This window comes from Electrophorus electricus, chromosome 11 (genome assembly GCF_041902795.1).
Source record: "Electrophorus electricus isolate QZ-2024a chromosome 11, ASM4190279v1, whole genome shotgun sequence".
In the NCBI taxonomy this organism is placed as follows: domain Eukaryota; kingdom Metazoa; phylum Chordata; class Actinopteri; order Gymnotiformes; family Gymnotidae; genus Electrophorus; species Electrophorus electricus.
Window position 1 is genome coordinate 10,267,501 of NC_137507.1, and position 25,000 is coordinate 10,292,500.

At 44.3% G+C, this 25,000-nt stretch overlaps 3 protein-coding genes across 7 annotated transcripts in view; all 3 read left to right on the forward strand.

Annotated features, from left to right (window-relative positions):
- Nucleotides 1-12,443, forward strand: part of cped1 (cadherin-like and PC-esterase domain containing 1) — a 44,538-nt gene extending 32,095 nt beyond the window's left edge. The window contains exons 15-22 of one of the 3 annotated variants that reach the window (XM_081722411.1): nucleotides 3,785-3,899; nucleotides 5,291-5,427; nucleotides 7,150-7,370; nucleotides 7,993-8,094; nucleotides 9,487-9,574; nucleotides 9,797-9,943; nucleotides 11,479-11,673; nucleotides 11,903-12,443. In XM_081722411.1, the coding sequence (XP_081578537.1) occupies nucleotides 3,785-3,899; nucleotides 5,291-5,427; nucleotides 7,150-7,370; nucleotides 7,993-8,094; nucleotides 9,487-9,574; nucleotides 9,797-9,943; nucleotides 11,479-11,673; nucleotides 11,903-11,929 (1,032 nt within the window). In that variant the 3' untranslated portion in view covers nucleotides 11,930-12,443. Of the gene's footprint in view, nucleotides 1-3,784; nucleotides 3,900-5,290; nucleotides 5,428-7,149; nucleotides 7,371-7,992; nucleotides 8,095-9,486; nucleotides 9,575-9,796; nucleotides 9,944-11,478 lie in introns of all 3 variants that reach the window. The other 2 variants (XM_027018616.3, XM_081722412.1) reach the window with 2 other exon arrangements.
- A 147-nt stretch (nucleotides 12,444-12,590) lies between these two features.
- On the forward strand, nucleotides 12,591-20,273 carry wnt16 (wingless-type MMTV integration site family, member 16). The gene is made up of 4 exons (XM_027018621.3): nucleotides 12,591-14,032; nucleotides 14,182-14,408; nucleotides 15,772-16,058; nucleotides 16,771-20,273. The coding sequence occupies exons 1-4, from the start codon at nucleotides 13,938-13,940 to the stop codon at nucleotides 17,233-17,235; spliced, it is 1,074 nt and encodes a 357-aa protein (XP_026874422.2). The 5' UTR covers nucleotides 12,591-13,937; the 3' UTR covers nucleotides 17,236-20,273.
- Nucleotides 20,274-24,324: 4,051 nt separating this feature from the next.
- The window catches only part of stab2 (stabilin 2), a 29,382-nt gene continuing 28,706 nt past the window's right edge, over nucleotides 24,325-25,000 (forward strand). For 2 of the 3 annotated variants that reach the window (XM_035527961.2, XM_081723241.1), the window contains exon 1: nucleotides 24,325-24,739. In XM_035527961.2, the coding sequence (XP_035383854.2) occupies nucleotides 24,656-24,739 (84 nt within the window). In that variant the 5' untranslated portion in view covers nucleotides 24,325-24,655. The remainder of the gene's footprint in view (nucleotides 24,740-25,000) is intronic. The other variant, XM_081723242.1, reaches the window with a different exon arrangement.

Genomic DNA, 25,000 nt, shown 5'->3' on the forward strand with positions numbered 1-25,000 from the left:
CCCAGTGCGTGACCTTGTGCTGGGGGTGGGTGGGTGGAGCTTGGCTTCTGTCTACTCCAGCAGATTACATCCATGTGTAAGTGTGAATGTGTGTCAAAGACACTTTTAAGTAGAGAATTGCAAAAGAGAGCGAGCGTATGGCTATAATTGGTATTATTTGTTTGTCTCCGTGTGTTTTCTGTATCATCATCATCCATTAACTTTTCTCTTGCTTGCGGGTTTTGACAGGCAGGGGGCTTTTCTCTGTAACCCCTCATCTGGAGTTGGTTGGGAATGACATCACAGGCCAGTATGGAGCTGCGATCGGCTCATGCTGTGAACTGGATCTCATTCACTTTGAAATCCACTTGTCCCAAACTCCCTGTGGAAGGATTAACATGATGAAGTGAGCCAGGGTAACGGAGACATTATGTTACGCACAGTGTAAGAATGGTTCCTTGTATAGTACGGACATAAGCTTTTTGGAATGCTTACCATTTTTTTCATTTATGCAACTAATCTACTGTACAGCAGTTCATATACTGTACAGGTAGTATCAAAACTAAAAAAGGAAAAGAATACTACGTTGATACTTCAGAGCAACTGCCATCAAACCCAAATACAAATAAGACATTTAAAGATATACACCCATACAAAGAGCGTGACTAGTGTGACTTTTCCATCTGTCAGGTGTTTTTGGGTTTTTTTTGGTTAAGTTGAATTTGTCATTGTAATGCCCTGTGGAAACAGCTAGCCAGTACTCAGTGAAAAAGGCATTTTGGCTCCAAGTCCAGAGGACACATGAGCGAAAGAAAGGCTTTGTGTGTGTGTGTGTGTGTGTGTGTGTGTGTGTGTGTGTGTGAGAGAGAGAGAGAGTTCTAAAAAGAATGTGTAGGGTGCTGTTTGTCTGTCTTTGTGGTTGCTCTCATACTTATGGGTCTTTTAATTCTATGAATCTTGTTTCTTTGGACAGTCCCAGCACTGCTGGTCTCCTACAGATGCTGCTTTTAATGCTGCCTTTGAATCTCTGACTCACCTCATTTCCTCTGCTGGGCCTTTAATCCAGACACTGCCCTTGCCAATGGACAGACTCTAGGCTTTGGGCCTGATGGATCACACTCGCACAAATACCACAAATTCAGATCTCCTCTCTCTTCCTCCCCCAATCCCACCCTTTTGATCCCCCATTCTTTCTCTCTCTCCCTCTCCCACTTTCTCTCTTTATCTTGATCTCTGTCTCTGCTGTGACCCCAAAAAAGGAATGCTGAAGTGTTTTAAATCTTTGCCGTTTTCCTCCAGCTACTCTCTTTCATGAGGCAAAGAGCCTGCACTCTGTTGAGCATGGGATTTAGCCATAAGATTATAGCCTTGCGATGTATCAAATCCTATTTCCGCAGGATTACATGGGACGCTCTTTGTGAGGCCGCTTCAACAAAGCCCGTGTAGGGCTGGCTGCAGATGAGCTGAAATAGCCGATGTGCACCTGCTCCAATCAGGTGTCAACGCCCACCTCCCCGGCTTAGTTCTGACCTTCATGAAACGGCAGGAAGATCTGTAGAAATAAATGTGATTAGCATGGCTTCCGCAGTGCTCTTTCCACATGGTTTTCCCCGCCTGCTCTCTGATTGTTGGCTGTTGGGAAAGTTGGAGGTTAATTGCAGATCTTTAATTCAACCTGTCAGCATAATCAGACTCAGCCCTGACGAATGGCCAGCAGTGCTTTCGATTAGCTGATGGAATCCTTAAGTTGTCACATCAGAAGCCAAGAGGCACCGAACTGGATTTTGATCTATGGTTTACTGAAAGTCTGTCAGTTAATGGTTTTATTTATAAGTCCAGTAAAGATTGTTCTTCTGTGATGGACAGAAAATGTCTGGCCTCCAGAAAAATATGTACAAATATAAATATTTTATTATGAAAAAAAAAAAAAACTGATAAAAAAAAAAACATAAAGTGGGTTTTTGGCAGGCAGTGAGACATTTCAGAATTTGTTATGCTTCTCTACCTTACTCCTCCTCCTCCTCTGTCTTGCTGGCCCTCTGCTTGGCAGACCACTGCTCATGTTCCATGCAAGCAGGCCTCGATCCTTCTGGGACCGTCTCCCTCGTCAGCTTGTGGACAGGCGACTCCTAATCTCCCGTGTGTGTGTTTTCATTTCACTCATCCGGCAGCAGCATCATGCCATTGCGTCATTAAGCCACTCATTAGAGCTGGCTCTTTAGAAGCGGCCTGCTGCCTCAAAGCTGTGGCCTCTCCCTTGGTGGACGGACCCGGGGCATTTGTGGCTGACCAGTCCCCTGCTGAAGAGCGCAGGGGGCTTTGTTCCGGCCCGGCCCCGAGCCGGTGCCTCTCGGGGAAATCCCTGCCGGCCATGGCCACCGAGAATGTGATCTAACGGAGTAATCCGGAACAGCTCTATCATTGTGGGTTAGCCTGTTGCTTTGATCACTGGTGATTATACTGCTCTTGCTTTTTCACGTCAGGTTCTGCGTGCACGCACACACACACACACACACACACACACACACACGCGCGCGCACACACACACACAGGCACACACACACGCGCGTGCACGCACACACACACAGGCACACACACACGCACACACACACACACACAAAATAAGAGACTTTAGATCAGAGACCAGCAGTGCTGTCTAAGGCGCATGGTTCTTACAAAGTATCCAGCTTTTTAGCTTTCTCACATATTACATAAGTTTGTTTAAATAATATATAACATCTTCAGAATTTTTTTTCTTTTTCCTGTGTAATACCTATGCAAAGCTACTGGTCAGGCTAAAGAAATGTAGTCACTTCTTGATATTTACAGATATCCGGTTTTTGTTTGTTTGTTTGTTTGTTTTCCCTCCTTCTTCACTCCACTGGCCAGTCACCAGTCTAGATGAAAGAACCTGACCTCAAATGTAGTGCTCCACTCCTTTTCCCGCTGTGACGACAGCCGTGTAGGGGAAGGAGATAGCAGAAAGGAGGAAAAATGGCGCACGCCTAAACGTGCTGTGATTACAAACATTTTTCTTTGGCACCAAGGTGTGAAGTCTCCGGGCAAGTCGGCGCGCGGCTTCCGCCGGGCGAGCGGGCGGGGCGGGCGTGCTGATTTATGCGCCCGCGCGTCGAATCAAAAGGGCCGCCCCTGTTTGTGTGCATACACCATCCGCAGGTACGAACAAGAAAATCCCTGTTAAGTTGTCTTGTGGCACTTTGTCGAGAGCAGCAGCAGATCTGCGGGGAATGTGACACGGCCGTGCAAGGCCCTTGTGTAGCGCGCAAGCGAAGGGAGTGAGGGCAGGCAGGGTGGAGGAGGTGCGCTCCGAGGCTGGGCCCTCTCCTCTCTGTAGCAGAGCCAGACCCTGCGGCTCCCGCGAGGGCCTGCGGAAGCTTCTGTGCCCCCACCCCACCATTCCCCACCGTTAGGTTAGTTTGACCTCCGACCCCTGAGCTCTGGTATGGCTACAGTGGGGCAGCCGGCGATGCCGGGCGGATAGGCCCACTTTGATTCGGCTGAGGGGGCACGGGGAGCCTACCGCCACATGAAAGAGAAGACAGAAGGTGTGGGCTGGAAGAACAGAAAAATCCACTGCAGGATTGACAGGAATGCACTTCGGTCTGAGGGTAGCGCTTCATTGTCAGCTTTCAGCAGGACGTCGGTCATGCTGTAACATTTGCCTTTCATCTCCCCGTGGGGCACCACGTTATTCCTCTCTCTCTTTTTCACAATTTCTGTGTGTGTGTGTGTGTGTGTGTGCGTGTGTGTGTGTGTGTGTGCGTGTGTGTGCGTGTGCGTGCAGGACTGCGGCCTGGTGGTCAGACCTAATCAGCCGTGTGGTCTGGAGCCTGCTCTTGGTCTTGGGTCTTCAGGTAAACCCCAGGCTGCACAGCCTTGCCCTTCAGGAGATCAGCCCGGTGAGTCAGGGCACCTTTGTCTTTTCTACACAGTTCATCACTTTCACTCTCTCTGAGATGCTGCTCTCTCTTGGCCATGCTCACAGTTACAACTTGCATAAGAACAAAACGGGTGCTGTATGAAGGCTTTCATGCCTTCATGCTTTATTCCTCTTTCTATGAAGATATAGGATTCTGACCCTCAGGCTCTTTTGAGAAATTCTGTTCACGTTTGGAGTGTGAACACGTTTAGCGCTTCCATACGCACCATTTAGTGCTAACACCCTCCTAGAGCTCTTTAAAAGCCTGTTAAATACAAGAAAAAAATTATAGTTTAAAAATGAATTTTTATTGCTGAAAACCAGTTGCAAAACTGGTTAAGGTACTGGACTTGTAATCAGATGGTTGACAGTTGAAGCTCCTCCACTTCCAAGTTGCCACTGTTGGGCCCCTGAGCAAGACCCTTAACCTGCAATTGCTCAAATTGTATTCAGTCATAATTTTAAGTCGCTTTGGATAAAAGCATCAGCTAAATGCCATAAAGGTAATGTCCATGTACATATGTCAGAGGCATCTTTATACATCTGTTTAAACCTGCTGGGTGACAGACCCCAAAGAACAAGAGCACTGTAAAAAATGAAACGTCAAACTTAGCAGGCCAGAGACTCAGGAGGGTAAGACTGTAGATAACATAAGAGATGAAGGATTATTGAACTGTGTGTGTGTGTGTGTGTGTGTGTGTGTGTGTGTGTGTTGGGTAGTAGAGTAGTGGTTTTAGACAAGTATGATGAGTATTTTGTGGTGATACTGTGCTGTATTTTTAGGTTATGGGAGATTTTCTTTGGGTGATAGTGGAAGTATTTTTGGTTAAAAGTGGGAGGATTTTTTTCTATTTATCCATCTCACTCATTAAAACATTGCTTAGATATCAAAACAAAGCTTCTCTGGATGGGTAATTTACACTGGGGTAAAGATCTAGTGTCCCTCTGTCTGATCTCTTCAGGATCTTACCAGCACTACAGCACTAGGACCCAGACAGACAGGACAAATTAACCAACGATAGTGTTTTTGTGTTAATGCATGAGATGAAATGAGCTCAAATATTTCTGTCATTATCTAAACTATCAGACTATCATAATTTACCTAATTTAATTTGCATGTCTTTTACTGCTTTGTGTTTTTTTGGGTTGTTTTATTTGTTTGTTTTGAATGTTGTAAGAGGATGGATCCCCCTTTGTGTCCCTTTACTCCAAAGGGAGTTTTTTTTTGTCTCTGGACTCTCGACTTGCTCTTTAGGGGTCAAGACCTGATTTCTGTAAAGCTGCTTTGAGACAATGTCTATTGTGTAAAACACTTTAAAAATGCATTTGAATTAAATTGAATTGTTACATTTTTGAAATGCCTGTGTACAGGGCGATGGGTGGTACCGTGCCTAAGCTGTTCAGACAACAGGACATGTGATTGGAGGGAGGTTACCTGGCAACCGGATTACTGTTACCACCCTCTGCTGAAGCAGCCCCAGCTGCAGAAATGCATGATGGACAGGAAGGTAACACAATTAGATGCACAAAAACCACTCATAAAACAGGTTGGCACTTTTTACGATTAGCCTACCATTTTTTACTTAAGTCATTAGCATATCTTGATGCACCTTTTCCATGTTCCTCCTGCTGAGAAGTACCAGGTGAGGAACGGGGACTTAGCCCCCCCCCCCCAACAGTGGCCAAACGACCCTCAGCAGGTCAGCAGGGTCAACTATAGGGTCGTCGAGCAGACTGTTTAGCAGATGGTTTCTGGAGGCCAGTAATGCTCTATATTCACTACACACATTCAGCGGAGAGGAGACCAAGGCAAGAGTGTGAGGAAGACAACAAGGAGAAAGATGGAAAAATGTAGGGTAGGCTGGAATGAACACCCCCTCCCTTCCCAGGGCTGGCAGATATAGGTAGTGTATTTGCTGATGTTGTGGAACACATTAAATGTTCTCACCGGGTAGCAGGATGTGAATGGGGGAAGCTCACCACACTCTTTTATAAGAGACCTTGTAAATGATTGCATTAAAGACAGTGGTGGCACAGAGCTCAGCCAAACCTCTGGCCCGCTTCTCTACATCCACATTATGAGCATTCACATTCCCAGTAAGACATTTTCCCTTCCATTTCCTGATTTAAGGCTCACCAGATCACACACACACACACACACACACACACACACATACAGTTAAAAGCCACTTGTGGCTGCCTTTGCTCACTGATGCTCACATAGGATTTAAAACATTACCGAGGACTCAGGCTTGGAGCTTGAGCTTGGCAAAACAGACTTTTGGGAAACATAGTTGTTTTGTTTCAGTAGTAAAGTTTAGAGTAGTGAGCTGTAACTCATGGGCCTGTTTCATTAGCTGATGAGTAACTGGTCTTGTATTGTTTCCAGTTGGACCATATCTCAAGACTGCCTTATCTGGCCAGTCCTGTCACACTTTGGTGTCTACAGTTTGTTTACACCCACCCACATGTTCACCATGATCGAGTATCAGGGCACTTCCTGCTGGTTTAAGAACTCTTTCCTGCCAGCCTATCCTCCCTTGATACACATATCCTCATGATTAAGGCAAACTGTCCTTGTCCTGAACACACACACACACACACACACACACACACACATGCACACACATATCATGGATTCTGTTTCCATCTTATCAAATCCTTGTGAACTACCACTGAGAAGCTGTGATCTCTGCCGACTCCCAGCAACCCTTACAATGCCACACTTGTTTACTCCTTCCCTCCTCCTCTCTTTTTTTTCTTTCATTCATCCCTCGTTTCTTTCACCCATGGCAGCACACTGAGAGAAGTAGGCTGAGGGAGTTGGAGGGGTCAGGGGTGGTGAGACAGCAGACGTGTGTGTCTGTTTGAATTCGATCTGTACTGTTTGTCTTCGATGTTATGGTGGTGTGTGTGTGTGTGTTGACTGTAGTCTGGGACACGTTGATCCTTCAGCGTTGACTTGTGCCTAGAGTGCAAACGCATCCATGTCCACATGCCTTTCTCTCGTGCTCTCTCCCTTTCTCTCTTTCTCCTCCGCTGTATTTTATCTCTCTTCATCTCTCACCAATCACCATTCATTGAACTTATCTGAATTTTTTATTATTTTTTTTACATGAAGGAGGAAATACATTCTGAGAAGTATCAAGAGTGTGGTGATAAAGATGGAAGCTAAAGGCTCTTTAATTCCTGGATATCCATAGCGTTGCACAACTCCTGTTCTGCCTCAGGTCCTTTTCATCGGAGACTCCACCAACCGGGGCATGATGTACTACCTGATGGAGCGAGTGAACACCACACTGGAAGACTGGGACAAGGCTCATGACACCATTGTCTACCACAATGTGAACCAGGGCAGGACGTTGATCAGCTACTCCTACTACCCACAGTTCTGGCTACACACGAGCCAGAGGCCCACCTTCCAAACAGCTTTGCAACAGCTCATAGAGAGGTGCTTGTATGTTTGTGTGTGTGTGTGCGTGTGTGTGTGTGTGTGTGGTCTCCCACTTGTGCATTTAAAGACATCTTTGTATTCTTTTGATCCCTAAAGCTGACATCCCTAAGGTCTGTCAGCTGTTTCACTGAAGTACAGTAGACGAGTAATAAGCCATATAATCCTGTTTTGTTTTATTTTATGTGTATGTATGTGGAGGGGGTAAATATTGTGTGAGAATGGAGTGTGTGTCTTCATGTGGGTATGACTGTGCTAACAGTCTGGCTGATGCCAGTGCTTGCAAACAAGCACTGTTACTGAGACTATGTGTGTGGAGAATAGATCTTTGAAGTATGTCTAAGTATCCTGTGTGTGTGTGTGTGTGTGTGTGTGTGTGTGTGTGTGTGTGTGTGTGTGTGTGTGTGTGTGTGTGTGTGTCTTAGTGATCAGATTATCTTCGTAAAGAATGTAAGTGCAGAACAAGGATATACAACGCAGATGCTGTGTTTGTGTGTGTTTATTGTTGTGCAAAATACCACAATATACCTTTTCCATTATTAACAGTGCTAGTTTGATTTACTTTTAATGAGTGTGTCTTTGAACTCTCACCTGTGACACTGTGGCCTTAATCTCATGGCAGGTCACGACCTCTGGAAAACTCCCCTCAGACAGTGCTGGTTGCTGGAGGGGTCCAGTGGTTCAGTCTGGAGCATCTGAAGACCATACAGCAGGTCCTGCAGAGGTAACACACACACACACACACACACACACACACACACACACACATACACACACACACTCACACACACACACGCACACTACTCCCTTGCATCCTGTAAAAGAAGCTGTGTACACATAGTGCCTGCACTTTGCTTGCACATCTGATGAAGGACCAGTCCAAAACTTTTTTCTTTTTTGCTTATGTTTCTTTATTATCATTTTTGTTGTCAATTTTTCTTATTCCGTTTTGAAGCAAAATGCATATAAAACAAACAAAAAATATAAAAACCTGCAAAAAAGATGATATTTATGCTGAACAGCTATGTGATTGAGGTTATTTGTATCACTTACTAATAGATGTGAGTTCAGTACACAAATTTTAGCCATAGTTTAATAATCTAACAATTATAGCAAATTGCAAATCTGTCTCCACCCCTGAAGCTGGAGGAAAGCATGATAATGACTGATAGGAAGTGATTCATTTGTGTGTACACCGAATAAAATATAACTAGAGACACATTGACGGAAAGTGACCGAATGAAGCAGAATTTTTTTTTTTTCAGTTGAAGGAGTTAACAGAATTTAACATATACATATATAACATATACATTTTCCAAGCAACCACAAGTCGGCCGAAATCACCTCATCATGGTAACTCTCCCTGTTGCTTCTAAAGCGGCTTTACCAAGATCCGTCCTGGCTAGGTATTATTATTATTATTATTATTATTTACCTTTATATAGCACCTTTCTCAGACTCAAGGATGCTTTACAGACAGATATCAGCTTTTACAGTCACTCACACACCGATGAGAAGCAGCAGCCAATTAACACACAGCGTACTCTCAATCAGGAATCACAGCCCCCTGGGGGACTGCACACGCGCACACACACACACACACACACACACACACACACACACACACACACATACACATACATACATATACAATTAACACACAGCGTGCTCTCAATCAGGAACCACAGCCCCCTGGGGGACTGCACACACACACACACACACACACACACACACACACACACACACACACACACACACACACATACATATACAATTAACACACAGCGTGCTCAGAATCCTGGGGGACTGCACTGGGTGCAGCGAAAGGGGAGAAGGTTAAGACCAGGACAGAGCACCACCCATAACTGGACACACACACACACACACACACACACAGGTCACATTCATACAGGACACTTTAGAATATCCAATCAACCTAACCTCCATGTTTTTGGACTGCGGGAGGAAACTGAAGACCCCAGAGGGAACCCACACAGACACAGGGAGTACATGGAACATGGAAAAAAGCTTACAAAATCACCATACTGAGTAAAGACGATGACAATGTTATATCTTATTTGGTCATGAAACATAATTGTTTTTCTTTATTGTGTAGAGAGAGGCTACAGAAGATTGTGGTGGTGGTGAAGTCTTTGGGATTGGGTTTTCATCTCCCAGTAGATGGTATTCACTCCCTCTCTCTGGTGAGTGTGTAAAGTCTTCTCAACAGATCCCTCAAAGGGATACTTCATCCAAACTATACTATTATTGCTAAGAAATAATGGAACGTAGCAGGGGTCGGTTAGCATGAGTGCAGACTAGATTTAGTAGCTTTCATGGGCTGTATAGCGATGCTGCCATTTTGTCAGTAGGTTTCTCTGCTCACAAACGTTCAGTACCTCACGATCTGTCTGGGATTTTTCCAGACTGGTTTGCAGAAACTCGACAGTGTGAACAAGAACATTCTGGACAGTGCAAAGCGCTTCGGCTATGAAGTGGTCGACACGTTCAGCATCACCATGGGCCGCTACAAAGAGTTCCTTCAGGGCCGCTGTGTGTGTCATTTCCACGAGGTACACCTGCACTTATGCTTCTGACGCCACTCCCAGCAGAGCCTTAAGACATTTGGAAGTTCATTGTCAAAAAAGATAGAGATCACTGAATGGCTAGAATGGGTCTGCTTGGTCAGACAGATTAACAGTAACATGAAATATGAACATGGCAAACATATGCCAAGCACATCTCTATCATTTTTAACAGTCTTAACTATAACTTGGGGCAATTGGCTAATGTACATTTGTTAATATGAGGATTGACAACAGTGTAATATTTGTGTATTATTACTGTAACTGGGTTATGATATGACTGTCTTGGTGGGTGAGACCTGAGCAGTCTAATTACACAGGAGCAGCATGTCTGCTGTGCTAATGCTATAAATTAGTTTCTGAAGTTCTAGTATTATGGGCTGCGCTTGCCACCCAGATGTCACTCTCACTGACTCATCAGCCTTTAGCCAGTTATTCCAGTTCTTCTTGGAATGTAAGGCCAGGTACCACAACATCCCCAGTTTGTTTGTTTGTTTGTTTTTGTGTGTGTGGTTGTGTCCATGTTTTTGTGTGAATTTATTTGTGAGACTGTGAGTGAGATTGATGTTATTCCTCCAATAACAATTCTGCCATGCCCCTTCGGTTCATATACACGGCTCCTTCTAGAAACACTTCCTGTCCTTCCAAGCCCAGTAAATCTCTTTAAAGAGCAGTCATGCTGCTTTTTTTTATTCGTCTATAAATTTGCAGTCATTTCAGTTAATAAGTAATTAGGCAGGCTTTGTATTAGCCAGTAAAAAGGAGGTTTGGTGCAGATGAGTGTGAAGTGTGAAGTGGTGGCATTTTCTTTCCATATGGCCCTGTAAAAGGAGCACACACAAGCTCCAGCCACTGGACACTACTGCATGGCTGTACTGAGACTAAAGAAGTTGATCTTTCCATATGGCCCTGTAAAAGGAGCACACACAAGCTCCAGCCACTGGACACTACTGCATGGCTGTACTGAGACTAAAGAAGTTGATCTTTTAAGAACATGGCATGGTGATGGAATTTGCAGGAAAAAAGAAAACCCACGTCAATCTGGTTACAAGTAAAGTGGTCTTGGGTTTTAAATATTCTGGACTCTCACCAGCGACAGATTAAGAAAAGCTTTTCCTTTTGGAGAGGTCAGTTTGTAAGTGTGAGCATGTTGTTCTGCTTTGAATTCACATGCCAAAACAGAACACAAGATAAAGGGATTTTTCGATTGTTAAACCATCCATTGATAGATTTTTAAATCGTAAACTGTTAGATAATAAAATAGTTAGTGCTGTTAATGTATGTTGGGTATGGGGTTGTATGTGGTTGTATGTGTATGTCCTATTACATTTCATCATTGTAATATTATAATCATAACATATTGACATTTATTTTCTTATTAAGACACAGCACCATATACCTTATGTTCATTAAGAAGCATACACGTTCAAATGTCACAATCTTCTCACCCTAACCAAAATATCAGCCTTCAGCGCTAGAAGAATCTGTTAACTAATACAATGCTATCAACGTGTCCTTCCCAGGTTGGTAAGCCATCGTTGCCCACAGTGCCGGCCCACAGGTGGCATGCAAGAGAGAGTCTGGGCGGGGTCAGTGTGGGCGGGACCAGCGTGCAGCAGGCAGGGGATTGGGCACAGCGCAGCGTGTCCTACCACGTGATGGGGGCAGTGAACCAGGTTTACTCTGAGATCCTGCTCAGCAGAGTGTGTGCGTCTTATGTACGTAACGCCAACACATATCAGCACGTACACAGACTGAGCTAGCTGCTTAAGATGGAAAAGTGTGTGTGTGTGTGTGTGTGTGTCTGTCCAGTGGAAAAGTGCATGTCTAGTATGTATATAAATGTATGTAATGAAATCACTCTCTGTTTTGTGACTTCAGTTCAGTCATAGTGCTCAGTAGCAAAAATGCTTGTGTGTGTGTGTGTGTGTGTGTGTGTGTGTTGAGGGGTCCAAAACTGCAGCTCAAAACTAACTGTGAGGCAGTGGCTGCCCAGGCTGCTCAAACAGCCGAGCAGAAACCTTTCCTCGACGTTCCCACAACGCTGACTCTGGCATGTCACAGGCTGCACCAGGATGCTTTTGGGACGTTTTCACGCCGCCTTTGATGTCATACAGCAGCAGCATCACTGTCACTTCAGTGAAAGGCCTGGTGACTTTCTGAACCTCCTTGACAAGCGTTGAGCTCCTTTTATGCCAAAGGTCTTATGATTGCTATATTTTTATGACTTAGGTATTCTAAGGTGTACCTCACATTTCTATAGTTTATATATTTTTCTACAAATGCGGTTTATTTCCTTGCTTTTGATGGCAGTGTAATCAGTGTAAAATATTTTGCACATGCTGTTTATAAAAAAGACGTATTGTTTCAGGTTATGGATTTGAATTTTTGATCTTATGAATTTTTTCTACTCTTACTCGGGAATGCTGAAATGTATCACCTTATTTTCCGCATAATCTACATTAAACATGGAGTCTGTGGATCTAGAGAGAGGTTTCTGTGAGTAAATAAATATGCCACAGCACGGTTTTTTTCACCTGTTTTATTATTAATGCAGGCGTACACAGATGAATATTATTTTTGAATGTAATGAAATGAAGGACTGCTGTGCGTTAAGATGTCTGTGCTGATCCTTTCTCCACACGGCGACGGCGACGTCACCAAGTTTGCGGTTTGGTGGCTCGGTAACCGGGGCTTCTAAATCTGGGAGATGTAAACAAGTCAAATGTTTAGAAATATTAAGTGTTTAATAATTATGAGCCAAAATGGGTTTTAAAGTGTTTACTTGCCGTTTAGTGTATATTACAAATAGAAGTTTATACGAGCATATACGGGCATATACAAAAACTATATAAAATATACATTTTCGTGAAACGGGTCCTTATTGTTTAAATTCTTATTTGACTATTTTTACTGAAGCAGGTAGATCAAAAAGTGGAAGACGTTTGATTAAGCATTATCAAGCCTTGAAAGTTAAGTACAATTTATTTATTATATATGCCTTAAAATGTAATTTAATAATTAAACCCGTTTTAAAAACGTAAACCCCCCTTTTTCAAGTGACTTTCACAATTCTGTAGTCGTATTGATTTTTTTTGTCGCATGTTTTCATCGTAGTTTTCTTCGTGCGTGACTTTCGTTATGGTTTAACATTCCTTTTAACACAAGGTGAGCGCGTGCTCTTTAAAAAAAAAAAGAATTGATATCTTGTAACAATTTATACGAAATATAAATGTTATGGATTGTCATTGTTTGGATCAACGTATCAATATAGTTTTCATATCCATAGCCATAAACAAATCTCAACCAAGCTATCAATCTATTTTATAGGACAGAAACGCACTATAATCGAAAATACTCGTAAAGGTGTTTATAAATTAAATCGCTTTTTCGTGATCTTTCGTTTTCAATATTTATTCTTATTTGTTTGTAGGCCTATTCGTTTTAAACCCGTTTCGTTCTGTTTTAGTAGTGGTAAGTTGTGGCGCTTTACTTTGTTTCTGCTCAGGCTTCATGCTGCACATAAGCGGTGACACTCATTTCGCCTCGACACGCTGATCTCCGAGCCTGTACCGGAGGATTCGTTACCTACGCTGTCCAATAAGCGACGGGAGCGGATGTGCCTCCTGAATATAAATGAACCACTCCACCAATCAGGATGCGGGAGGGCCAAGCTGGAGAGAAGTTCAAAGCGAGTTCTTTGCGAGCGGCATATAACAGCGCGCGTCGTTGGCGGTGGCGCGCCGACTAAAAGCATTCGTTTGCGCGTTTGACAGCTTTGTAAACGCCAGGGGGGATTTGACAGCTCTTGGATCCAGCGATCCGCTGAATGGATAAACGTGGGAAAAGGTCAATATAAGAGGCTCTTTGGGATTAAAGTATTATCCGGTATAGTTCACAAATGTGAGTTGTAATTTTCAAAGTGCTGGATGGAGTTGCGGCCTTCCTGCAATGTCAAGCGACAGTTTTAAATGAGGTGGAGATGGAGAAAACTAACATTTGGGGATTACGTTTATTTGACCTTTTCTTACTCGTATTCCTTTCGAGTTACCCTCTGTGCGGCCAAGGAAGCTGGATGTAAGTAGTCCCGGTAGTCTTTTCTGTGCATCTTCTTTTCCAGTCTAATTGTTAGCAGATTGTCCCATTCTGGTGTAACGTATCCAAGCAGAGGAGAGGAGAATTCACCCCCAGCTTGTCATCATTGTTCGCGCTGCCCCGCATCGCAGGTGGCTGGGCATCACCTCTGTCGGGGTATCCGAGAAGATGGGCTGCGCAAACCTGCCCCTGTCCAACAAACAGAGGGACGTGTGTAAGCGGAAGCCCTACCTGCTGGCCAGCATCAAAGACGGCGCGCGCCTAGGCATCGCGGAGTGCCAGACCCAGTTTAGGCACGAGCGATGGAACTGCTCTACAACTCGAGACCCGTCTGTGTTCGGCTACGAGATGACAAGCGGTGAGGACGTGCAGAGTCTATGAACCATGATCTATGATAAAACACGCCATTCTGTATTTCTAAACGAACGAATGGATTAATAACTGAATCAAATGTCAATGCCCTTGATTAAGATGTGGCGCAAAATAAGACTAGCATTACAGTTAATTTCTCTTAATTTGAAACGTTTGTATTTTTGTACAATGTTTCTCGATTAAGACTATATATGACTATGCATTTGACATATTTTGTTATTTTTATCTGCAGTGCAAACCGATTGCAAAGTGCCTGAACGATGAACTGAGGAAATGTTTGTTAAGTAGCGATTTCCTCCGGGTTGGTCTGGTCGACAGTTTGGGCTGTTTAATAAATTTCTTTTATACTCAAAGTAATTTGAGTTGTGGAATAGATGGGCAGCTCTTATGCACATCGGCATCATTTTAAACGTCTGAGCATGAAATTTCTTCACGGTCAAGTGTTTGATCAGAGGAGTTCTGGCTTCTCAGTTTAAATCTAAAGGTAGTATTAAGTACTATGGCCCGTGCCGACATTACTTCATTGTTTGAACTATGGTTGCAAAGTTTTTTTTTATAGTTAACACACGGGTTAAAATTTAGACACTTGGGTATGTAGCGATCTAGGCTTTTGTAAAGGAATGTACAAGGACTGTAGCCTTTTATGATATAATAATGTACATGCGTTCAGTGTCCAATTTTTTAACTGGCTGGTTTAAGAATAAATGCGAGCGCGAGGACGCTTTAAAAAATCACTCACGTTAAGCGCAAGTTGACGTGAAAATGTCTAATTAATTTAATTGTATTTTTTACTCTTATACACTCTCATTGGCAAATTTCTCATTAATCTTCACACCGAGAAAAACGTGACCTTTTCGTTCGAATAAAAATAAAGTATGACTATGGAAAGTCAAGCACAATACAATCCAGTCCATATTAAAAAAACAATTGTTAATGTAATTAAATTGATAATTTTATCATTTATTTAATCATGCCTTACGTTTGCAGGAGTTGTACCATGGCTTCTAAACACCGTTTCTACTATGAAGCCACTCATAGTCTCATCTCTCCACACTGTGAAAATAAGCCATCACATGCTTGTCTCATGAGATTTCACATGTTGAAGGAGCTCAGTGTATGACTATCCAGGTGCATCCGAGGCATATGTAACTATCATTTGTCCATATGTGGGTACTAGTATACATGCATACATTACCTAGTTATCCTTGTATAAACTAAATATAACTTTAAATATAAATTTGCGTTTTCTTTCCTGCTATTTCTCATTCCTTACTATATTTTCAGTGGCTGTAGTGACATTAATTGTCATTCTTCCTGTCTTCCCTCTCTTGCCCTTTCCTGGCTCACAGGCACAAAAGAGACAGCATTCATCTACGCCGTCATGGCCGCGGGCCTGGTGCATGCGGTGACGCGGTCGTGCAGCGTGGGCAACATGACGGAGTGTTCGTGTGACGCCGCGCGGACAGGCAGTGGCTCGCCCAGCGAAGGCTGGCACTGGGGCGGCTGCTCGGACGACATCGCCTACGGGACGTGGTTCAGCCGCCGCTTCATCGACCACGCCACGAGGAACGTCTCCGCCCGCACCGGCGATGCCCTGCTCGCCATGAACCAGCATAACAGTGAGGCAGGGAGACAGGTGAGAGGCAGGAAGACAGGTGGGAGGCGGCCATCGTCTCGGTGATCTGCTGAATTCCTGACATGCGCAAGCACTGCATCTTCTCCAAGCTGTCAGTTCTGTGCGCCAGCTATCTCACCGTGCCAATTCGTTGCCCTCCCTCCCTCAGCCCTGACTAATCTCTTCTGAAATGCAGGCTCCTCTAACTTCTCTACTGATTCTCCCTTCACCTTTGATGGACACGCTCATAAAAACCATGTGAACGGCTCCCAGACTGTCCAGAATGTGCATGTGCTACTATGCCACATGCTGAACATGTTCTATCTGTCTGGCAATAACAATGATAAAAAAAAAAAATTCAAAACAGCACAGGAAGTGCAACTTGACTGTTAGATGCGTTCCTTCCCTGGGTTTCTTATACTATGGCTTTGGTTGGAAACTACAAAGCACAATACAAGATCCCTCAAAACCTAAGGTTGTGGTTTAGAGAAAAGATCTGAGATAAATTCAATTAGTGATTTACAGTTTATTCCATTGTTTGACTGGAACAAAGTCCATGATGTCTGCTGAAGAGAGCATGATATAATTTGGCACATGACATGTTGGGATTCAGTTCTGGGAGTTCACAGAAATCCAGAGAATCTAAAATGAATGTTCTGGGTGAGAACTCTGTTAGCAAACAGACCAGGCCTCTGGTTCCCAGACGTCACTCATATGCGCTTCGCTCCTGTAGGCCATCGCTAACACGATGCTGACGGACTGCCGCTGCCACGGCGTGTCGGGCTCGTGCGCGGTGAAGACATGCTGGCGGACGATGGCACCATTCGAGCGTGTGGGCAGCTACCTGAAGGAACGCTACGAGAACAGCGTGCACGTGCTGGAGCGGCCGGCGCGGAAGCTTCGCCACAGGGACAAGGAACGGCGCCACGTGGCTGTCATGCGTGACCAACTCGTCTTCCTCAGCAAGTCGCCCAACTACTGCCTGGAGGACCGGAGGCGGGGTGTGTCAGGCACACGTGGCCGCCGCTGCAATCGCACGTCCGCCGGTCCAGACGGCTGCGACCTGCTGTGCTGTGGCCGCGGTTACAACACTCACGTGGTGCGTCACGTGGAGCGCTGCGAGTGCAAGTTCGTGTGGTGCTGCTACGTGCGCTGCCGCCGGTGCGAGACCATGCACGACGTGTACACCTGCAAGTAGAGGGCGGGGAGAGAGGAGGAGCCAGGAAGAGATCATGTCTGATTGGTGGTGGTGGCAGTGGTGGGGGAGGGTCTTTGCTCCACTTCTGGCCCTGCTCCATGAACAGGAAGCAGCACGTGTTTTGTTCCTGACCAAAACCTTTGTTTTCTCTGAAAGACGGATCCTCAGGAAACTGATGAAGTGTTAACTGAAAGTGCTGAGGCATTACAATGGGAAGTGGTGACAGAGGTGCATGATCTGATCCTTTTTAAATGACACTATTCAAAGAAAACTGGACAAAGCAGCCAAGGCAACCTAGAGTCTACACAAGGCAACCTAGAGTCTACACAAGGCAACCTAGAGTCTACACAAGGCAACCTAGAGTCTACACAAGGCAACCTAGAGTCTACACAAGGCAACCTAGAGTCTATGTTTCAGCATAGAAATGGAATTCCATTACTGTAGATTCAACTTATCTTTGACCCATTCCAGTTTAGACACCAAAGCAGGATCCAACCGGATACCATGGATCCACCTTAGATCAGCAATTTCAGATCAGTTCAAATGGTTCATTATGCTTTTGAACTTTCGGCTAGTTACAGATTCACTCTCTCAATTTGCAGTGTTCATACAGAAACTGAATTGAGTGTAAATAGATAATGATTTAAGTTTAAAGTTAAGTATTTGAAAAAGGAAGATTAATGTTTTGACAGTAGCCATCTGCATACACCTGGAATATACTGAAATTACTATAATTTGGCTCTTTTAATTGCTGTTAGCCAAATGATTAAAAGTAATTTGAAAAATGCAGTAATCCTGCTTATGGTAAATCATGTATTCTCTTAAATGAAGTTACTTTTCCAAAGGCATAGGTATAAGACATTTTTATTTGATATTTGGATCCGAAGTATTTGAAAGGTTGTACATACTGAATTATGTATTTGGTGTCCAGATGTACAGTGATATGTAATGCATTTTCAGTGCTGTCTGGCTTTGGCCTGTCTCCTCAGTGTTTGTCCCCTTATACTTTTTTTTCTTTTTACCTCCTTCCTCTCAACAAGAAGTAGTGCTTTGCTAGAAATCACAGAACTGTGCCAAATGCCACAAGTGTTTTCTCTTATAAAGCCCCCCTGAAAGCTAACGCAAGTGCCCCTCTAACATAGTCGTACTTCCTGAGCAAGCAAGAGGGTGGCCATTATTTAAACCTGAAGCTAAACACTCCCAGGCAATGCACGCGTGCACATTTGATTAGGTGTCTTCTCGCAGAGCGGATACTGCAGCTTTCAGGAGCATGGCGTCTGTCTGGCAGGTCTGGCAGGGGCGGTGAACGCTTGTTGGCTTGGTGCACGGGACGCTTTGCTTTGCACGGCCCCCAGGGAACGCAGCAGCATCCGTGTGGTCCTGCTGCACCAGTGCAGGGACGCTGCCATTTTGTGTCTGCCCAGGTACGTCCAACTCAATCCCCCTCTATCAGCGCGAGGTCTCTCCAGAGTGGACCGGCTCTCGAGTGGAGTATGCCGCTATGTTCTTGGGTAACGGTAATGAGAAACAGAGCCTCAGAGTGGAAATCAGTGTGCAAACCTGATCCAAATCATCTCTCCATCCACAGTTCAATAAATGAGTTCATTCGGAAACATCTCCACTGTTGTGCGTCAAAAGATTTGTTTGTGGTAACTGTATTTTAGACTTTTAACCCAATATATATCTTCTTTAAATATCTAAATAAGATTTGATCAGTTGTTCAAGTGCAATGACTTCAAATTTTCCTTTCACGGCATATTGCACAATGCAAAAAGCTCAGTAAACTTTGGCTCTCAGCCAATCATGATTCAGGTGAGCCAAATATCAGCCAATCACAGTTAATATCATGTTGGTTTGATGACCCAAAGCTAAAGCGCACGGTTGCCTTAAGGCCTCTTTTATTCCCAGCATCCCCTGAGTTGATGTGAAGGCCAGGCTGAGTATGACTGGTTGAACCAGGGAGCAGATGTGAGGAGCAGTTTTGTAAGTTACACCGTTCAGTCGAAGAAGTCCACAGGGAGACATCTGTGTGTAGGCCAGGCCAACTACACAGGCGGCTGCCAAATGATATTTTCTTGCATACTTGTATCCTTGACCTTAAAGAGGTAGGTTTACTGTCCTGTTAAGGTATGCGAGGTGTGAGCCTGGCTTTATGTAACCCATCTTTCTGTTGTCGGTCTGCCACCATCGCTAATGATGTGGAACTCCTTTGCTAAATGTACTGTGTGCGGTGAGAATGAGCTGTCTCCGCTCCCCAACTGTCAAAACAATGAAAAAAAAAAAAGAAGTTCCTGTGGGAGGCCAAATGGAATCGCACCAGTGCAGGGATTATAGGAACCTTTCCCTTCTTTATCCCTTGATTTAAAAATGAAGCTTTTCCTGGTGCCCTCAGCGAATCTAAGGCATGTATGTGCGGTAATTCAAGTCGCCTAAAAGTAAGCAAGATTAGTGGAAAGCAGTGCTGCAGAATTTCAAAGCGCTGTGTAGTGGGGACACCTCGTGTCTTACTCACTGACTGGACTACGGTGGTGTGGACAACAGGGGGGAGGTGGTGGCGCTCGCGCATGGCGTTTGATGTTCATTTGCTCCACGCTGGTTCACGGAAACCATAACCGCAGCTCATTTGGGCCATTGCTCAGCCTTTTGTCTGCCGTTGAATGGTCAGCTTTGCCCGTTCAAGCAGAGCTAGCGCTTGCAGCCAAGAGTAGCGCGCTTGTCACTCCGCCACTTCTCCGCGCGCCGTGAGGACTGAACGCGCTCTGTGAACGTTCCCAGAAGTCCGTGGGGGCTCGAGGCGGTGCTGCGGAAGGCCTGAGGTTGGGGGGTTCGGCTTGGGTTGCTCAGCTCCCGCTGCCAGTCCGTATTTCTTTAATAATAGCGATCAATCAGCCTTCCTCACAAAGTGTCTGTTGTTTGCTCGCTCTAGTTTGTAGTACTAACCCCCACATCTCACCGTGTCATTCTGTGGTACGTGTTTCATGTACTCTCACACTGAATACAAATCCATCTGAATAAATGCATAACGCAGTCTAAAAGGACACGGAACATGCTGGATTGCGTTTGTTTTTTTTGTTTTTTTGCATTTCCATTTAAAATACAGAATAAGATATTTCAGTTAAAGAGGTGAGAGACTGCTAACTTATATCAGTTAGCATGATTACATTTGCGTAATGTGTAATGCTGACTGACACTTTACAGTTTATACACTAATTCTTTTTTAGTGTTTTTTTTTTAGGTGCTGTATTCCTGTAACCCAGCGTGCGCTGCTCTTTGTCTCCACCTAGTGGTCTGGGTTACAAACTGAGTAGTACAAAAACAAACACTAAGGTACATTTATAAAAATGTAATTACTTGGAAAAAAATCTCACTGATTAATCCTGGACAACATCTTCACTTGAATATAGTATACATACATATAGTATAGTATAGCTATAAAGCTAAATATCTGTTTTAGCTTAATCTGTTTTAATTTATCATTCTATATAGTTCTGGGACTGTCCAAACATCTAGTTACTGACACGGCCCCTTATTGGCTAGACTACAGCACTGCAGTCTTCAGCAACGGCAGGCAGGTTCAGATGGTGTTGGGGCTCAACGCTGCTGTGTGACAGACATTTGCTGCTGCTCTCCGCTGATGTCACCTCGCAGGCGATGTTCCGTGCCACAGATGTGGGGGTGCAGTAGCCACACAATACAATTACCAGGACACTGTCTCAAAACTAGTTAGTACTAGTAAACTATCCTCAACTTTACCTGTCTAGCGTATTAATACTAGTAAATTATCCTCAACTTTACCTCTCTAGTGTATTAATACTAGTAAACTATCCTCAACTTTACCTCTCTAGTGTATTAATACTAGTAAACTATCCTCAACTTTACCTCTCTAGTGTATTAATACTAGTAAACTATCCTCAACTTTACCTCTCTAGTGTATTAGTACTAGTAAACTATCCTCAACTTTACCTCTCTAGTGTATTAATACTAGTAAACTATCCTCAAATTTACCTCTCTAGTGTATTAATACTAGTAAACTATCCTCAAGTTTACAGCTCAAATGCAGCATTACATATCAGGGCTTTCTGTGCCTTTGGTAGTCTCTCACCTGCTCGTTGTCCAGGAAGAAAATGATGGGGTTGCAGACAGGGTGGGTCTTGGCCAAGTACACAGCATGGAGGCCAGCAGGGGGAATATGGACAGTTCTGGCAGACAGATCATAAGAATGACTAGAACAGGGAATGAACACCAGCAGAAGAAGGAGGTGATCACAGCCACCACCATGCATGTGGTCCTCCTGTCCTCCTGCTACTGGGACCTTCCTCCCTGCCTCTCTATGCTCAGGTTCAGCTACACACACACACACACACACACACACACACATCCACAAATAGTATACATGTATGGAGAGAGAAATGCACACACAATTCAGTTAAAACAGCACTTTTAAGCAGGGGGTATTATACTATTCTCGCTTGCTCTCTCTCTCTCTCGTTCGCTGACCCTCCAAATGGCTGTAAGTATGTAGCAGCAGTTGACGATGACTTTGGTGGGCGGCAGAAGAGCCAGTAGGATCAGATTTGCGAGGCTGACCTGGGTGCGATCCTCCCAGGCCAGTAAGCATGACGTCCGCCTTCCCTTGGGCCCGTAGGAGCTCCAGCCCAGCGGGGGCGCAGTGGCCCAGAACAGGCCGTGGATGCCGCAGCAGCAGCAATACGGACTTCTTGAAGGCGGCCGTAGACTTGCACACCATGTAGTAGAGCTAACAGGCCAACAGTGTGAGTGTGCAGAGGAAAACAAGCCCTGCAGGAAGTGGGACAAAAAGATAAGTGACCTGGCTTGAGCACTGATCAGTGAGGCTTTGTGGTTGCTTTACTCTAGATTCATATCATCACCGGAGAAACTAATATTCAGTTGCCAGTAGCTAGCTTCTAACTCTATACCTCACCTTAAGGGTCATTTGATCTGATTCTTTATGATATTGCATTCCAAGTGCTGTTAGTCACAACACCTAACACAACACATAAATCAAATAAGGGATTTAGCATAGTTAAGGGAATTATAGCATCTATCGCCTGAGTTGACATCGATAGGGTTGAGAGATGAACTGATATGGTGTTTTGCAATCAGCTGTTAGCCAGCAATTTTATTAACCCTGGAGATAAGATAACTGCATAATAATCACACTCAAACTCACCAAAGTAACTAAATGTAAAACCCTGGAGGGAGACTGTACTTCCCATGAAGAACTGTCCATAGTAGTGACTGATTCTCACATGCTCAAGAGCAGGCCAGAGATGGCCAGCCTGAAGTTAAAGATGTTCATGAGGATGAAGAGCTGGCACTACCATAACAGGACCACGATGACCAGTTAGTTATTGAAGACAGAGAGCTGAGTGATGAGGAAGATCCAGACTGCCGGATGGTGTATCCGGGCAGAGGGAGGAGGGTGGGTGCAGGAGAAACATCTGCCCCGGCTTCCTCTGGGGCTTCCTGCACACTTCGCTCAACGTATGTGTAATGTAGATCCAGCATTTGTGCGGGGCGACCTTCATGGCTGTGAGACCCACTATCTGCATTTAGATGTGCTTCGAAGACATAAAAATAAACTTTTGCTGGCGTGGATCAGGGATCACCAGAGAGCCAATGGAGGATCTACAATGGTTAAAGCCCTTGACCAGCCCAGACCCTGCTCCAAATCCAGATTACCTGCTCCATATCCAGATTATACATGGTGTGCAATTAGGAATTTCAAAGTGCCTGAGGGGTCATTTATCAGATGCTTATCTAATATGATCAAGAGTCTTATACATGAAAACACAAATGCCAATAAGATTGCATCAATTTACTTTATATCACAAACCATGTAATATAATATAATGTGGTATTATTATATACTTCAGCAGCTATATAAATATGTGAAAGATCAATAATTATAATATTTACTGTTGACTAGGGTAAGGGTAAGGGTGATATACATTTCTTCTAGGAAGCAAGAAATGGACAGAATAAGGTCTGGTCTCGTCATTGTGCACAAGCCAAACAGCACTACAGTGTAAGAACCTAGTGTAAGGAAGGATACTCCAAGCCAAACCCCTGCACTTCCCTTTTAAAAAGCTGCCATCATGAAGGGACCTTGTGCACATGACAATAGCTCTGGAACTTGAAAGGCAAAAAGTACTACTGGAGAGAAGTATTAGTGTGAAATACAAAGAGCTACTTTTGCAGGCCTATATTTTGATTCCCAGTCATACACAAATGGCCCAAGACCAGAAAAATCTTATAGCTTCTCTTCACTTCACTTTTCACCTTTTAAGTCTAGATTTGAAATTTTTTCTTAATATGCTTATGATGTATCTTACATCAAAATTCACTATAAGACACTTGCTAGACTAAATAATTCACAAAAATTAACTTTTAAATAATCTAATTTCATTTCCCTTACCAGTGATTTCCCGTACTGTGATTTTTGCATATACAATGTGTTTGATTGTTTGATTGTTTCACTGGCAAGTAGAATAAATATCAATAACCAGTCAGGCCCTCACTGAAATACATTTTGATGTGTGAACTAACACACTCCAGGTGGGCCTACAGCCATGCACTGAGCCAAAAAAGGAGGAACGCTGTCAGAGACTTTGCAAGTTCTCACTACAAATCTCAAAAATATTCTCAACCATACAATGATGCTGCTACAGTGGCACTACAATGGCACTGCACACATGCATTTATACAACTACACACACACACACACGTAGGCATGCACACACAGCCTAAAGGGCACTTCTGAACTTCAAACTTCTGGGGCCTGGAAAGTAGTGACACAGCAGAATGTGCAGGAAGTGTGTGTGGAAGTGTGTGTGGGATCTTCACCCCATTAGCCCTGCTTCTTTATGACAAAGGACATCCTGTAATTTTGTTGCTTGCTCTAACAGCCGCACACACACATACAGACACCAAGAAAACACATGTACACTCATTGTAGCTCAAACTGTCCATCTCATTTCCAGCTTTCTGTTTTTGACTTCTAGTCTCGTGGTTTCCAGCTATTGTGTGTCAGTGTGTGTGTGGCTACAGCTGATGCCTATCGTTCATAAGATCTGCTGGTATCTTTTCCTCTTAGTGTCACATCTCCTTCTGATCCAATACAGCATGTGAACTCCTTTTTTTCTTTGAGCCCTATAGTCCTAACCCCCCAACCCCCACCACCCAGATGCACACAACAAAACCCAGAGACTCCTTCCTGGTTGCTGACAATGTACATGCTGAAAGAAAGCGTCTGAGAGGAAGGACCCTGGGTCCTAGGACTGCTCCAGGAAGGAGAGGAGGAGAACGCAGGAGGTGGTGAAAAGGCAGAGGAGTGTCACCAGCACTTCCAGTCCAGAGAGGAGTGTCGGAGCGTCTGGGACGGTGGGAGAGCTGGGTCATGGGCTTCAGAATGACCTGCGTAGGTGCAACTGGACTGCTGCTCCTGCTCACCCTTATGGGAACACACTCTGCAGCTCGGCAGGTGAGACACACTCTCACACTCACTCACTGACACTATATGAGATGTTAAATAAAGTCATCACACTCCTATTGGCCTTAAGAACAAACTGAATGCTGACAAATTAATGTAAAGTTACTGCAGTAGGTTATTTTGACATCCTTTATGCACTTACTACAGTGATATAGTAGAAAGATTGAAAAAAGAGGACACTGATCTGGAACCTGCTGCTAATAGGCAGTTTCTTTCCGGTTCCCCTGGCAGTACACACCAAGCTGAGGGGTT